The 14,931-nt window shown below is 46.5% G+C and overlaps 1 protein-coding gene across 5 annotated transcripts in view; it reads right to left on the bottom strand.

Moving 5' to 3' along the window:
* Window positions 1-14,931, bottom strand: part of VARS1 (valyl-tRNA synthetase 1) — a 210,202-nt gene that overhangs the window by 109,136 nt on the left and 86,135 nt on the right. For all 5 annotated transcript variants that reach the window (XM_086924647.1, XM_086924645.1, XM_086924644.1 and 2 more), the window contains exons 8-10: window positions 12,885-13,012; window positions 3,525-3,689; window positions 1,929-2,010 (exon numbers count right to left, since the gene is read on the bottom strand). In XM_086924647.1, the coding sequence (XP_086780773.1) occupies window positions 1,929-2,010; window positions 3,525-3,689; window positions 12,885-13,012 (375 nt within the window). The remainder of the gene's footprint in view (window positions 1-1,928; window positions 2,011-3,524; window positions 3,690-12,884; window positions 13,013-14,931) is intronic.

Genomic DNA, 14,931 nt, shown 5'->3' with positions numbered 1-14,931 from the left:
CCGCTTCAACCGGAGCCCAAGCTGGCCCTACTAGGTATGACCAATGACGTGGACCTAGCGCGCCCCCCTGCTAACCTTCCTGGTACAGACACTGGTGGTAGCGAAAAGAGACATAGCGAAGCACTGGGGGTCACCAGACCCGCCGGGATTAGAGGAATGGAGGAGAGGGCTAGACCTTTACATGGCAGCTGAGAGAGTGACTTACAAATCTAGGGAGTGCCCGAAGAAATTCCGTAAATGTGTAATGTAATGTAAATGTAAATGTAAATGTAATGTAAATGTAAATTGATACTTGTATAGCGCACTACTCACCCGCAAGGGTCTCAAGGCGCTTGTACGAATACCGCTGTGGAACCCATCCTGGCTTTCCCTGTGAGGTGTCCACTCCTGGGCACCCCCAAGGTGGAGGCCAGGCATCCTTAGCGTTGTGGGGGCCGTTGTGGAGATTAAGCAAGCTATTGCCCAGAGTTGCAGAGTGGGACTCCATGGTTGGAATAGGCACCGAGGCGAGAATTATCAGGTCCGTGGAATTTTGAGCCCAAGACCCGCCGAGGCGGGGAATTGAACCCTGGTCCCGGGCCAGACCTCTGCATCAGGGTCTGCCACTCCAACCATTGAGCCACACTTAGGGTCTGGACCAGATGGCGACACTATCATGGATTGGATGGGGGGTTATGAGGGAGGTGATTTGGGAAGGGTGGGTGGAGAATATGGGTGTGTGTACTGCTAATGACCTGACTGTGATGTTGAGTTATGTTAAAATGCAAATAAAAATATTTAAATTAAAAAAAAAATCTCGTAGATAGCCGTGTGATCCGCCTCGAAATCCTGGAGGTATAACAAAATATCGTCAGTGTAGATCGATATCAGGTTGTAAGTGCCGCGGCTTGGGATGCCTCTCTGTGTCTCCCTGGTTCATAAGGCTATGGCCAGGGGCTCTAAGACGAGGACAAATAACAGTGGGGACCAAGGGCAACCCTGTCTAGTGCCACGATGCACCGTGTATTTGTCGGATATATGTCGCCCGGTGCGTGCCCTTGCCGAGGGTGCGGTGTACAGCAGTCTGATCCACGCCAGGAGGGGGACCGGAAACCCAAACTTCTCCAAGGCCGCAAACATGAATGACCAGGACAGCGAATCGAATGCCTGTCTAAGATCCAATGCTATACAGCCCGCTCTAGGGAGGTCCTGTGGAGTGTCCGCCATGAGTGCGTGCAGCCGGCGTGTGTTAATGGAGGTGCTCCTTCCTGGGAGGAATCCACACTGGTCTCTATGGATCAAGGTAGGGAGGTGTGTCTGTAGTCGTAAAGCAATCGCTTTCCTAAGTATTTTATATTCTGTGGAAAGCATCGACAGAGGTCGATAGTTATACATGTCCAGGCGGTCCCTCCCAGGCTTCAGCAGTGAGAAAACTGGTGCCTGCATGGTAGAATCGGGCAGGTGGCCCTCTTCCAGCGCCGTTCGGTATATTCTCTCTAGTATCGGTACTAGGATATCCGAGTAGGTCACGTAAAATTCCACCGGGAGCCCATCCATGCCAGGCGTTTTGTTACGATTAAGGGATTTGATGGCTGCTCGTATCTCATGCTGTGTTATGGGTCCCTCTAGGTCGTTCTGGGCATCCACGGTCAGTGTTGGGAACGGGAGGTCGGCCAGAAAGTCGGATATACACTATTTAAAGCTTCTCTTGATCCAAAAACTAAATCACACAAGTAAAGGGTGCTGAGGAGGTGCTGTCTAAAAATTATCATTAGGATACATATCTTTCCAACTTCCGCACAAGACTATGTTCAACAAATCAGAAATACGAGCTTTCTTTAAATGGGTAGTAGACCGGCATTTAGAAATTTTAGATTACTGAAGAGGTAGCAACTCTGCAAAACTGTGTGAATGGGAGGAGAGAATCGCCAATTGCAGCTGTTACTCACATCATCCATGGTGAAGCAGGCACGATCCCAGTCCATAGATGACCCCAGTTTCTTCAGCTGGTGATAGATTCTGTCACCTTTCCTAAAGAGAGTGAGATAAAACATAGTCTCTCATCTTACCATCTCCACGTGCCCTAGAGGGGATAGAGTAGCAACTTCTTCCATTCTTAATGCCATTTATGAACTCAAAAAAGAATATAAAATCACGGGTAGACACGCACATGCAAACATAATTAAACACATACACACACAAAAGAGTAGTGTCTTTGCTTTCTAATGTAAAAAGAGAAAAGTACAATACTTAGGGAAATTCTAAAACAAAGAGTATTACAATTTTTACAAAACAATTCTGGTATTGCTCACCAAACAAGAATGCCTTAATACAGCTATATCATTCAGCATAAGTAAGTAATGGATAAGCTAAAGTCAAGGGTGGCAAAGAAGATAGTGGGGAGGAGTGCTTTTGTGAGAAGTGTCCCTCCACTTCCAAGTGGAACAGACTGCTCTAGGCTACCATTTTTTTTAACTATACCCAGCAGGCCTGCTTCCAAACGCTTACCATGGTCAACAAAGTGCAAGCATTTCTTTTACACCAACTCGATTTGGTCTTATTTTCTGCCCACCCAATCTCACGGGCCTGCTTCGAGCACCTGATTCCAATTTACCTTCTCGCCTAATCACTCAATGACATTCCATGCACAATTAAACTGCCCTTTAACCTCCATACAAAGAAATCCACACAAATGCCCTCTATCATAAAAATTAAGCCACCTATTTCAAAACACCCACTTCAGTGAATCATTTTACACAGAGATTAACCACAAGAAGCATACTTTGTGCTCTTAAACCTCCTGCCTGCTGCAAACTCTTCACATATGAAGAATGGGCCTGTCATGTCTCAATAGCTCATACAATGTACAATGATGATACTCATTGCTATAGCCACATGAAAGGGTACTGCTACCTCTAATACACGGAGGTATTTCTAGGACTAAGACCGTGATTTACAGGTTTTCACATACACCCTCATTGTTCCAATGCTTTTATCCTCTGGACTTTGAAGAATGAACATAATCAAAAACTAAAACACATTAATATCATTTGGAGTGTGTCATGCAGGTGGAAATAATCTTCACTGTAGCCTCAGGTTTGAAGTCTTAAAAAGTGAGTTTCTGGGCTGAATTGTTGGAAAGGTACATGCTTCCAAGCTTGACCTCCAGTAGCTCAGGATTTCCGAATGCCCCTCTGCCCCTCCCCACAAAAACCAAAAAAAAAAAAAAAAATATATATATATATATATATATATATATATATATATATATATATATATATATATATATATATATATATATATATATATATATTAGGAACAAAACCCTGAAACAGTTGCTGTCAAGCTTTAACTGAAAATTTAATTTTTAATTTAAGAAATGTGCTTTTAATCTAACTTATTTACTTTTGCTCTTTATAAAGATTCCCAATTAACCGAAATATTCAGATAGATGGGAGTCATTTCAAGTGTAACCAACACTGGTTTCTATTTTTTTCTAGGTTGGACACATTGCAGTCATTCAAGTACCGTGACGTGGCACTTACTCATTCTTCCACTTCCACACTTCCTGGATGAACTTCTCACGGCCAAGGTCGTGCCGGGTCTTTCCCTGCTCCCGCCACAGCTTCTTCTCTACAACTACCTGTGTGGCAATGCCCGCGTGGTCACAGCCTGGGTTCCACAAAGTTGTCTCTCCACGCATCCGGTGCCTGTGAAGTGGTCCCAAAGATAGAAAGTAGTTAAGACCCAGGGCTAGAAAAGCGATGAAAAATGCACCGCTGCACATCTGAAATGACAAACTTTAAATAACAATGTTCTTTCTTTCATCAAACAGATGCTTTATTGATATGAAACATTATATATAAACGAAAGAATGGATCATGTGAAAAAATGAAGTTCCTCTTGAACCCCTTTTGTTGGCAAAAGCTCAATTATAAAATAACTTAATCATAATTTAAAAACCATGCATTATTCTGATCATGTCGTTGGAGGTTAGTTTTTATGACAGCCATCATACTTCAAGCAAAAAAGAAAAGAAAAGCCAGCAAATGTGTTTACTATGAGAAATGCAGATTGTACAGGATTAGAAATTCAAGGACACCAGGGAAATAAAGTTAGCAGAGGCTGCTTCTTAGTGGTCTGCCAGGGAGAGGCAAAACGATTTTATCCTGCTCTCCACTGTTACAAATATGCATCTGTTAATATTGATGTCAATCTAGGCAACAATACAAGTATATTTAAAAACAAGATCAGGTTATTGTTGTCAAAATCTCCAAAGATGACCTCTCCATCAACCCCCAGTAAGAAATACGTGGTCAGGCAGGCCCTGTGAACTAGCTTGGATGCTACTGATTGACAGATCACAGATGGGGTGGCAAGTAACCTGCTGGACAAACATGTGAACAGGAAAAACCCACATTAGTCCCACAGATAGGCCGCAAACACCGCAATGGTCCCAGGAGATTGGCCCCAATAAAGCACATATGGCCGGAAGGATGTGTGCATTCCCAAAACAATATAAAGTTAGAAACCACATGAAGTTAGAACACACACAGTACACGCAGTGGTCACAGGCTTCCCATACCGGACTTCTGGACACTGCACCCACTGGCCCTCACCTGGCTGCATTCATTATCAGGTGGCATGATTTGCACCCCATGACTAGGCCCACATTCCTTTCTCTTAAATAAGATTTAAAGTGCTAAAGGAGCTCGAAAGACTGTATATAATGCCACCAGGAACAAATGTATGTTGAGGCAGTCCTCAGACCTGTTTCTGTGGATGTTCCCCAGCAGAAGCGTTTAATTAAACCAACTGTTCCTGTTGCACAAGTTACTTAGCTTCTGTAACAATATATCTGTAAAAAACAGTAGTTAGTATTAGATTCCTTCCCTTAGAATATCCCCAGGCAACAGACTGGATCCGGAAACTTTTGCGTAGCAGTACCCTTGCGCGTTGGTAGGCGTCGTCTGCGGCTCTGCGTCAGTCGTCGGCGCCGGGATGACGTCGCCGAAGTACGTAGACGCCGCCCTCGCTCGCTGACGTCAGTTCTTATACACAGCTTTTCCACGCCAGAAACACAGAGCCATGATAAAAACCAACACTGGTGCCATGAAACTAGGGCCCTGAAAGGGGGTGACCTTAACCCTAGATATCGGTTCGCAGAATGGGGAGGATGGGTGGGGCAGTAAGGAATACAATACTAACTACAGTTCTTTACAGATATATCGTTACCGAAGGTAAGTAACTTGTGCATCTGAAAGAAACCGGTTAGAATTAGATTCCTTACCTTAGAATAGATACCCCAGCAATACCAACCCCGGTGGTGGGTCTGCGAACCAATGATCACACCAGAAAGTCCTGGAGAACGGAACGGCCAAAGAAGCCATCTCTCCGGACTTCGCTGTCCAGGCAGTAGTGTGCAGAACGTGTGCAGCGAGGCCCATGTAGCTGCCTGACAGATGTCCTGCAAGGGGACTCCCCGGTCCAGGGCAGTATGAGCCGCCGTGGCCCGAGTGGAATGGGCCCTCAGCCCAACAGGAGGCTCCTTTTTAGCCAAAGAATAGCATGCCTTGATGCACAAGATGACACACCGAGAGATGGTTCGTTTGTGCACCGCCCGTCTCTTCTTGGCGCCCACGTAACCAACAAAGAGTTGGTCATCCACCCGGAACTGGCGTGTGCGATCCAGATAGTATGAGAGCGCACGTTTTGGGTCCAGATGGTGGAGCCGCTCTTCCTCTTTTGAGGGGTGCGGAGGCGAAAAGAAGGTGGGCAAGGTGATGGACTGCCACATGTGGAAGGCCGTGACTACCTTGGGCAGGAAAGAGGGTCGCGTCCGCAACACAACTTTGTCCAGATGGGCGGAAAGGAAGGGAGGCTTAGATGATAGAGCCTGGAGCTCACTCACGCTCCTGGTAGAGGTGATGGCAACCAGGAAAGCAGTCTTACGGGTAAGAAGACGAAGATGACAGTTATGAAGTGGCTCAAAGGGAGCGCACCTCAGGTAAGTCAGAACCAGGTTCAAGTCCCACTGAGGCATCACGAAAGGAACAGGGGGAAACATATGAGTGATGTCAAGAACCTATTTACAATTGGGGACTTGAACAAAGAAGGCTGATTAGGTAGCCTTAAGAAGGCAGAAAGGGCAGAAAGATAGCCCTTGATAGTGCCCAGAGCAGAGCCCTGCTGGGCAAGAGAAAGAAGAAAGAGGAGAACCTCAGAAAGGGGTGCAGAGAGAGGATCCACAGCCATTGCTGTGCACCATGCCACAAATTTGTTTCACCTGCAGGCATATACCGACTTCGTGGAGGGACGCCTGGCTGCCAGAATTACATTGCAGACTTCAGGAGGCAAGTTAAATGGCCTCAACTGTCGCCGCTCAAGCTCCACGCATGGACAGGTTCGGGAAAGGGCCGTCCCCTGCTGCTGCGACAGAAGGTCCTCCTGAAGAGGCAGACGAATCGGGGGATCGAGAGACATGCCGAGTAGCTCGGGATACCAGTACCTTTGTGCCCAGTCCGGAGCCACAAGGATGACTTGGGCCCGGTCGCGCTTGATCTTCTTCAGCACTCTGGGCAGAAGTGGTATAGGCAGAAAGGCGTATAACAGACCGCAACTCCACTCGGGACGAAAAGAGTCTCCGAGCGAGTGCCGCCTTGGAAATTCCAACGTGCAGAACTGATGACATTGCGCGTTCTCTTCGGTGGCGAATAGATCTAAATCAAGGCTCTCCCCACTGCGGAAAGAGACCTTGCGCCACGTCCGAGTTCAGACGCCATTCGTGATCCATCATGCACCGGCGGCGGAGTTCGTCCACCCTGGCGTTCAGTGAACCTGCCAGGTGTTGAACCACCAGGGTTACGACCGGATGTTCCAGCAACTGCCAGAAGCGCAGAGCCTCCTGGCAGAGGGTCCACGACCCCACCCCGCCCTGTTTGTTGGAGTACCACCTGGCGCTGGTGTTGTCCGTCAAGTCAAGTCAAGTCAAGTCAGGATTTATATAGCGCGCTACATACCCATAGGGTCTCAAGGCGCTTGAGGAAGGGGGTGGGGGGGGGGGGAGTTACTTGTCGAATATCCAAGTTTTAAGTTGTTTTCTGAATGCTAGGTGGTTCTGAGTAAGGCGTAGGTGAGTGGGAAGAGAGTTCCAGGTTTTAGCTGCCAGGTAGGAGAAGGATCTACCTCCCATGGTGGCTTTGTTGATGCGAGGTACAGTGGCAAGGGCTTGGTTGGAGGATCGTAGCTGACGGGAGGGGGTGTAGAAGGACAGTTGTGTGTTGAGGCATTCAGGTCCAAGTTCGTAAAGTGCTTTGTGTGCGTGGGTTAAGAGGCGGAAAGTAATCCTCTTATTTACGGGGAGCCAGTGGAGGTTTTTCAGGTGACCAGAGATGTGTTCTTTACGCGGGATGTCTAGTATGAGCCTGGAGCGTTCTGGATGTGTTGGAGTTTTTTCTCGAGTTTTGCGGAGGTACCGGCATATAGGGTGTTTCCATAGTCCAGGCGGCTCGTGACCAGTGCGTGAGTGACCGTTTTTCTAGTTTCGGTGGAAATCCAGCGAAATGTCTTTTTGAGCATGCGAAGAATGTTGAAGCAAGATGATGAGACGGCGTTGACTTGTCTGGTCATCGAGAGTGAGGAGTCCAGAATGACGCCCAGGTTCCGTGCGTGGTCCGTCGGGATGGGTGCTTTTCCAAGGGCCTCTGGCCACCAAGAGTCATCCCAGGCGGAGGGGGAGGTGCCTAAGATGAGGACTTCTGTTTTGTCTGAGTTCAGTTTCAGACGGCTGTGCTTCATCCACTCGGCTACTTCTTTCATTCCTTCGTGTAAGTTGTTTTTGGCGGTGTTAGGGTCTTTGGTGAGTGAGAGGATCAGTTGAGTGTCGTCAGCGTAGGAGATTATGTTGAGGTTGTGTTGGCGTGCGATGGCTGCGAGGGGGCTCATGTATACGTTGAAGAGGGTGGGGCTGAGTGAGGATCCTTGTGGCACGCCGCAGATGACTTCAGAGGCCTCTGACTTGAATGGAGGGAGCCGGACTCTCTGAGTTCTTCCGGTAAGGAACGAGGTGATCCATTCCAGTGCTTTTCCTTGGATTCCGATGTTTCTGAGGCGCTGTAATAGGGTGCTATGACAGACTGTGTGAAAGGCTGCGGAGAGGTCGAGGAGGATGAGCGCGACTGTGTCTCCATTGTCCAATAGAGTTCGGATGTCGTCTGTTGCTGCGATGAGTGCGGTCTCAGTGCTGTGTTTGGCTCGGAATCCGGACTGTGAGGGGTCGAGGGATTTGTTGCTTTCGAGGAAGGTGGCGGGGTGGTTGTTGACAGCTTTCTCGATGACTTTGGCCGGGAAAGGAAGAAGCGAGATGGGGCGGTAGTTTTTGAGTTCGGTGGGATCAGCTGTGGGTTTTTTCAGAAGGGCGCGGAGTTCTGCGTGTTTCCAACTTTCCGGGAAGGTGGCGGAGTTGAGGGAGCAGTTGATGACGTCTCGGAGGTGTGGAGCTATGATGGAGTCTGCTTTGTTGAAGATGTGGTGAGGGCATGGGTCAGTTGGGGATCCTGAGTGGATGGAGTTCATCAGGCGGATGGTGTCCTCAGTTGAGATTGGGTTCCAGTTGTTAAGGATGTTCAAGGGGGGTGAAGGTCCTGCAGAAGGTTGGGTGGGTTGGTCTCCGGGTCGGTTGTCAAAGCTGTTGTGAATGTCTGCGATTTTGTTGTGGAAGAAGGAAGCTAGTGAGTCGCATAGGGCTTGGGAGGGGGTGATGTCGTTGGAGTTGGCTGATGGGTTGGTAAATTCTTTGACGATGTTGAATAATTCCTTGCTGTTGTGGGCGTTGTTATCTAGTCGGTCTTTGAAAGCGGCACTACCCTCCCCCGGACAGAGGGGAGGAATGCCTTCAGTGCAAGACGAATCGCCCGCAGCTCCAGAAGGTTGATATGGAGCCAGGACTCCGCCGGAGAACAGAGGCCTCTGATCTCCGCCTCTCCCATGTGGCCCCCCAACCTTGGAGGGACGCGTCCGTCACAACTACATGCTCCGGTTGGGGTAGGGAGAGGGATCTGCCACTGACCCTATCGCAATCCGTGAGCCACCACTGCAACTGTCTCGCAGTGCCCTCCGAGATCAGGATGTGGTCGGACAGGTTGCCCTGATGCTGGGCCCACTGAAACTTCAGGTCCCACTGCAGAGCCAGCATCCGCCACCAGGCGTGATGCACCAGAAGGATGCAGGAGGCCATCAGCCTCAGAAGCCGCAGCGTCAACCTGACCGAGACTCGGGATAAAGGCTGAAAGATCGGAATCAGAGCCTGAATATCCCGAACCCGCTGTTCGGAAGGATAAACCCGAAACTGCGCAGAGTCGAGAACCGCTCCGATGAAGAGGAGCTTCTGAGAGGGACACAGGTGTGACGTCGGCACATTGATGGAGAACTCCAGCAGGTGTAGGAGGTCGGCCGTAGTCTGGAGGTGGCTGATGACTGTCAGGGGCAAGCCCGCCTTCAACAACCAGTCGTCGAGGTAGGGGAAGACTGAAACCCCTAATCTGCCCAGATGAGCTGCGACCACCGCCATCACCTTCGTGAACACCCGTGGGGCGCTGGTAAGGCCAAAGGGGAGCACGGTAAACTGAAAGTGCTCGTGGCCTACCGTGAACCGCAGGTAACGCCGGTGGGCCGGCAGGACGGGGATATGGAAATAAGAGTCCTGAAAGTCCACCGTTACCATCCAGTCTCCCGGGTCCAGGGCAGCTAAGACCTGAGCCAGTGTCAGCATCTTGAATTTCTCCTTCCGGAGGAAGCCGTTGAAGTTCCGCAGGTCCAAGATAGAGCGTAGGCCTCCTTTGCCCTTCTTGGGAACCAGAAAGTAGTGGGAGTAACAACCACAACAGACCATTTTGCTTCGCTTAGAATGTCCAAACACTGTGCTGGCAGATCGAAGTGCCACCAAGTTTAGGGACTGAGACTACAGCGAAAGATCTTACATTGGGCCATGAAGAGGAGATCCAGCCCACACGCCGGTGCATGTGTGTTTCTTAAAAAAAACAGCACTAAAGACTGGTGAACAGCACTAAAATATGTTGATGTGGTTTCCAACTAACTAAACAAAAGGAAAAAAATAGATGTTAAAAAAGCAAAGCATACGTTACGAAGCAATAAGGATCAGATCAGTTGTTGTATTCTTTTCTTTGATAGAAGTTTAGTCAAAAAAGCACAGACAAATAAGCTTGACCAATTTAATTATAATTAAATGTTATCCTTAAATTTGTTGTTTTGGTATCTGCATGCAAAGTCTTAGTATTTTGTGTTTTCTATGGGGGGGTGGGGGAAATCTACCCGAGCTATTTCTCATGGATGTAACATCTGGTCAAGGATTTAGTAATTGATGCCTCACTAGCATCAGCCTGTATAATGTCGACATCTTCCAGTTAAACTTCCAGTTATGAAGAAAACAGTCTCGTTCTCCTTGATGAGTATCCAGGAACAAAATCTCTCTATGCCTGTAAATATTACATCATCATGGTATATTCCTTCTAAATGAACACAGTCTTGGGTGACACGGAAGGATCTTTTTGGGCAAGGTAGAATGCCCTGAGATCAGGAATATTTATGGAGTTAGAGGACTCCTTTGTGGATCATGATCCTTGTATGAGATTAGGTCCTGTATGAGCTCCACACCCAACAGGGGAATAATCTGTTACTGTGGGCCGATGAGGGAAGCATTATTAGAAAGGCTCTCCCTTTGCCATGTTCGTGTTGTGAAACCACCATGAAAAGTATTTAGGAGAAGTCATAATAATTTATTGACGTAAAGTCCCTAAGGTCTGACTCCATTCCGGGTAGGCCCCCAATTCCATCTCGGACAACATTTCTCCCATTTTCTGCCCACTCACTCATGTCTGGTATAAACACTAATACCACTAATGTCATCCGACCTTATCATTCTCATCATTCCTAGAGCTGAGGGAGAGTCAAGTCATTTGGATAACAACCTAGATAGAACATGCAACACCCAGTTTGGGACAAGTGTTCACTTATCAATGTCAAGGACATCAAAAGAACATCCATAATAAATCTTCAAACAGGTGTAGTATAAATTGACGTACAGTCAACTCCTATTTTCTTAAACATGTGCCTAAAACACTTCTTCTATTGCCTGCAGTCTGTATTCCACATTCCTTTAAACTATGTCAGAGGTTTTTATCCGATAATATTTTAGTATGTAAGGGCCACCACTCGTCCTCTTAAGTAGAGAGAAACTTCACTGAGGTCACAGATGCAGACCACATATCCAGATGAGCACAGCACCAGATTCCATCTCAACAGAAGAAGCCTCCAGCAAGACTCCCCGAGGCTCTGTGAAGCATTTCATTCTGCCTGCATGACTTGGTGCCAAGATGGTGTTCTCGCACAAACACCATCCCCTAGCTCTTGGCCTTGTGCTCGAAATAGCTAATAAGCCACTCCAAACAGACAACAAACCCTGTTGTCTAGGTATGAGCACCACCTCCGAAACTCAGGCTCATTTAGTCATCTGCGGGAGAGCACAGTGAGGGTGTAGGGGCTATAAATTGTGATGTTCTCTGTTTTCACTGTTATTGAACAGCTTAGCCGTTTTTTTTATTATCTTCTGTAATGTTACCAAAATGATGTGCACTAAACCTCAGCATTATAAAATAACTATTTTTTAAATAAATCTATGTTGAAAAATATATTTAGTTTGTAGTGATCTTGAGTGTGTAAATCATGAATGAACAGTTCTTTTGATTTTCACTACCCCCTGTTGGTAAAGTAAAAGCATTGACATCACCTCATGTGTGTATTACGTAGGGTTCCGTGAGGCAACAGTAACCATTTTTTTTTAATTTGGAGGTGGAACACTGAACTACGTCACCCATGGGTGTGAAAGCAAACCTTGTAGAGCCGAGCCACTCAAAAGGACTGAGGTTACGCAACATTATAGTTTTCCCCAGTGCCTCGACCATTGAACTTCCAGAGTTTCCACCATGAATGAGGCCGAATGATATAAAAAGCTATTGTGCCCAAGAGAGATTATATCTGATATGCTCTTAGTAAAAAGACATTTCTTTTAGGTTGAAAGCGGTCTCTCTTCCAAAGGATCCAATTCTTCCTGTGCGTCTATCACCTCTCAAAAGTACCGGAACTTCGGTCACAGGACTAGAGAACATAAACAATGATCCAGAATCCCAGATTCTGAACAATGGACATAACTTTTCATGAGCTGCTAGCCGCCTGCAGCCAATCATCCGAATCTGTACAGATAAAAGTCTTCTTCCATCCTAGGTGTGTGTGTCACTGGCAAAACTCGCCTGTAGGATGTTCCTCCTGCTGAGGTCAGTATGATGGTAAGGTGAAGCAGTAAAAGTGGTTATTGGTTACTGGAAATCTCAAAAGTCTGTTTCTTTGCAAATGAAAAGCGGAAAGGCTTATGTTGAAGCTCTATTACAGACAACCTGGCTTCTTGACAAAGTTGTGTTCATGTCGGTTGCCCCAATTTGAGATACAGTCTAGGACTTTACAAAGGTATCTTGATCCTTGCCTCTCAGATGTCACTAAATAGGAGGATCACTTTCTGCATGGCCCGTGTCCACAAAAAATATGTCAAAGTGGACAGTTCTGAACATTAGAAAAAGCTAGTCTGAAGTTGCATGGAGCAGAGATCAAATTTCCTAGTTGCAAAGTAAAAGCATGCAAACAAAACAAAAAAATACACAGGATGTTAGCAGAAAGAAACAGTGTACAGATAGGCCCATTGCGTGGTTAGGTTTTATAAAAAGAACACAGTCGTCCTCTTTAAACAGTCAATCCCAACACAAAGTGGAAAACATTTTAGCACACGCAGAGTCAGTAAAATAACAAAACAAGACCCCTTCCACCTTGTGCAAACTCACCAGCGAGTTAGAGAGTCCTGAATGGCATTTGTGAGGGCATGGCCGAGGTGAAGCGAGCCTGTGACATTTGGAGGTGGGATACACATCATGAAAAGCCCCCGGGGGTTTGTTGTAGAGATGCTATCACGCTGCAGAGAACACAATGAAAAGAAATATAAAAAACAAAACAGAGAAACGGTTTATGTGAAATTCTTCTGGCCAGTGCCAATTCATTCTTGAAGTGTAACAATATTTGCACCCTGGGCCACTGAGGTGGATGGTACGGCGACCGGCGGCAAAATATCCAAATGCAGGTCTTGTCCACAATAACTACTGACATACAGAATGAACGAGAGTGACTGCAGGCCTTCCGTGTGACTTCAGCAAATACCACACTGGTGTCACTGCTACAAGGCAACCCCAAGCCAAAAGACATAATTTGCCAGCTTCCTGCCATAGCAACAACAGTTTCATAAGCAATGAGATGCCTATAGGAGGAATGTCTAGGTAGCCAAAATAGACTGAGTTCTATACCAGGGCTTCCATAACTGATTGCTCACGTCATTGCTCCTTGTGGCCAATACAAAGACATATCTGGTGTTCCCATTTATTTTGTAGACCTCTTGTTATGTTATGTTACATGCCCACGACACACTCCTGGAGGAATATTTTAGCTCTTTGCTATTTAGGACAAGAGTGCACTTTTTAGAATATCCACTTTAACAAGTTCTTGAACATCGTGAATTCGTAAAAGGTATGAATGTGGAGAGGCAATGTGTTCTAGTGGAATGGGGCCAAAAAGGATCTCCCACCATATCTGGAGATACGAATATGTGGAATCTCAAGGAGGGTTCTATTTGTGGTCCTAAGCAGTCTGGAGTGCAGATAGGTAGTGTTTCAGTCTGGAGTGCAGATAGGCAGGAAAGGCCTTATTTAGTGCCTTATGGGCCAGACAGCATAGTTTAAAGATTGCCTGTTTTCTAATGGGAAGCCAATACAAGTTATTTAAAATAGGGGGAGCAGAAGAGCGAGGGGGCAGGTTACAAATTAGCCAAGCAGTTGTATTCTGCACAACTTGCAGTTTGGACAGCGTGGTGTCATTTTCTGCCAAAAACAGTGCATTCCTGTAGTATATGGTGACTGGTGATTAGAGCCTGGACTAAAGTCAGTCTAGAGTTGGGTGTGAGCCACGTTAAAAAAATCCTTAAAAGCTGCATTGTAGTAAAACAGGTGCCACAGGTAGATTTGACTTGGTCTTTCATGGACAGTGTTTGATAGATCTTTATACCAAGATTTTTACTCCTTGTATAGGGGGGGGGGTTGGGCCAAATTCTGTTGGCCATCAGTTGGCCGACCAAAGGTTCAAGGCTTTTTCAAATAACACAACTCAGTTTTCTCGCCACTCAGTTGGAGACAGTTCTTGGTCATCAAATCAGCAAGTTCCCTCATGCAGCTTGCAAACTGAGATTTCCCTTTTACTGGATCAGACCATAAGGAGATGAGGAGTTTGGTATCGTCAGCATAGGACACAACCTCAAATCCATGGCATTACTCGATTTGTGCTAGACGCACTATGTAGATGTCAAATAATGTTGGGCCCAGGCAGGAACCCAGTGGGACTACTTTATTGATTGACAATGTTCTTGATATGAAGGAGTCGAAACAGATGGTTTGGTTTCGACAGTCCAGAAAATCCATGAGCCAATGTAACGCACTACTGTATACTCCTGCCTCATATAGTCTGTGTATTCGAATAGAGTGCAAGACCGTATCAAAGGCCGCAGATAGTTCTTAACTTCTTCAGAGCATGGACAACCTTTGTGTTTCTATAGTACTTAATACACTATAATGGCTTTCAATTGTAAAACCATCCTGCTATAAAAGGTCTCCAGTAATATTCTCAAAACCCGTGTGCACTTGATCATATGATAAAATATTAATTTTCAATCTCATTGAACTTGGGTTTTAGATGCAATATATATTAAACAAAAAATTATGTATTTTGAAGAAAAAACATTTCCTCGAATGGACCTCAAAATCAAGATCTGAATGTGAGGCTGTGTACCTC

The sequence above is a fragment of the Lissotriton vulgaris genome, chromosome 5, assembly GCF_964263255.1.
Source record: "Lissotriton vulgaris chromosome 5, aLisVul1.2, whole genome shotgun sequence".
In the NCBI taxonomy this organism is placed as follows: Eukaryota; Metazoa; Chordata; class Amphibia; order Caudata; family Salamandridae; genus Lissotriton; species Lissotriton vulgaris.
The sequence above is the reverse complement of the archived record's forward strand: the minus strand, read 5'-3'. Positions and strand labels throughout refer to the sequence as shown.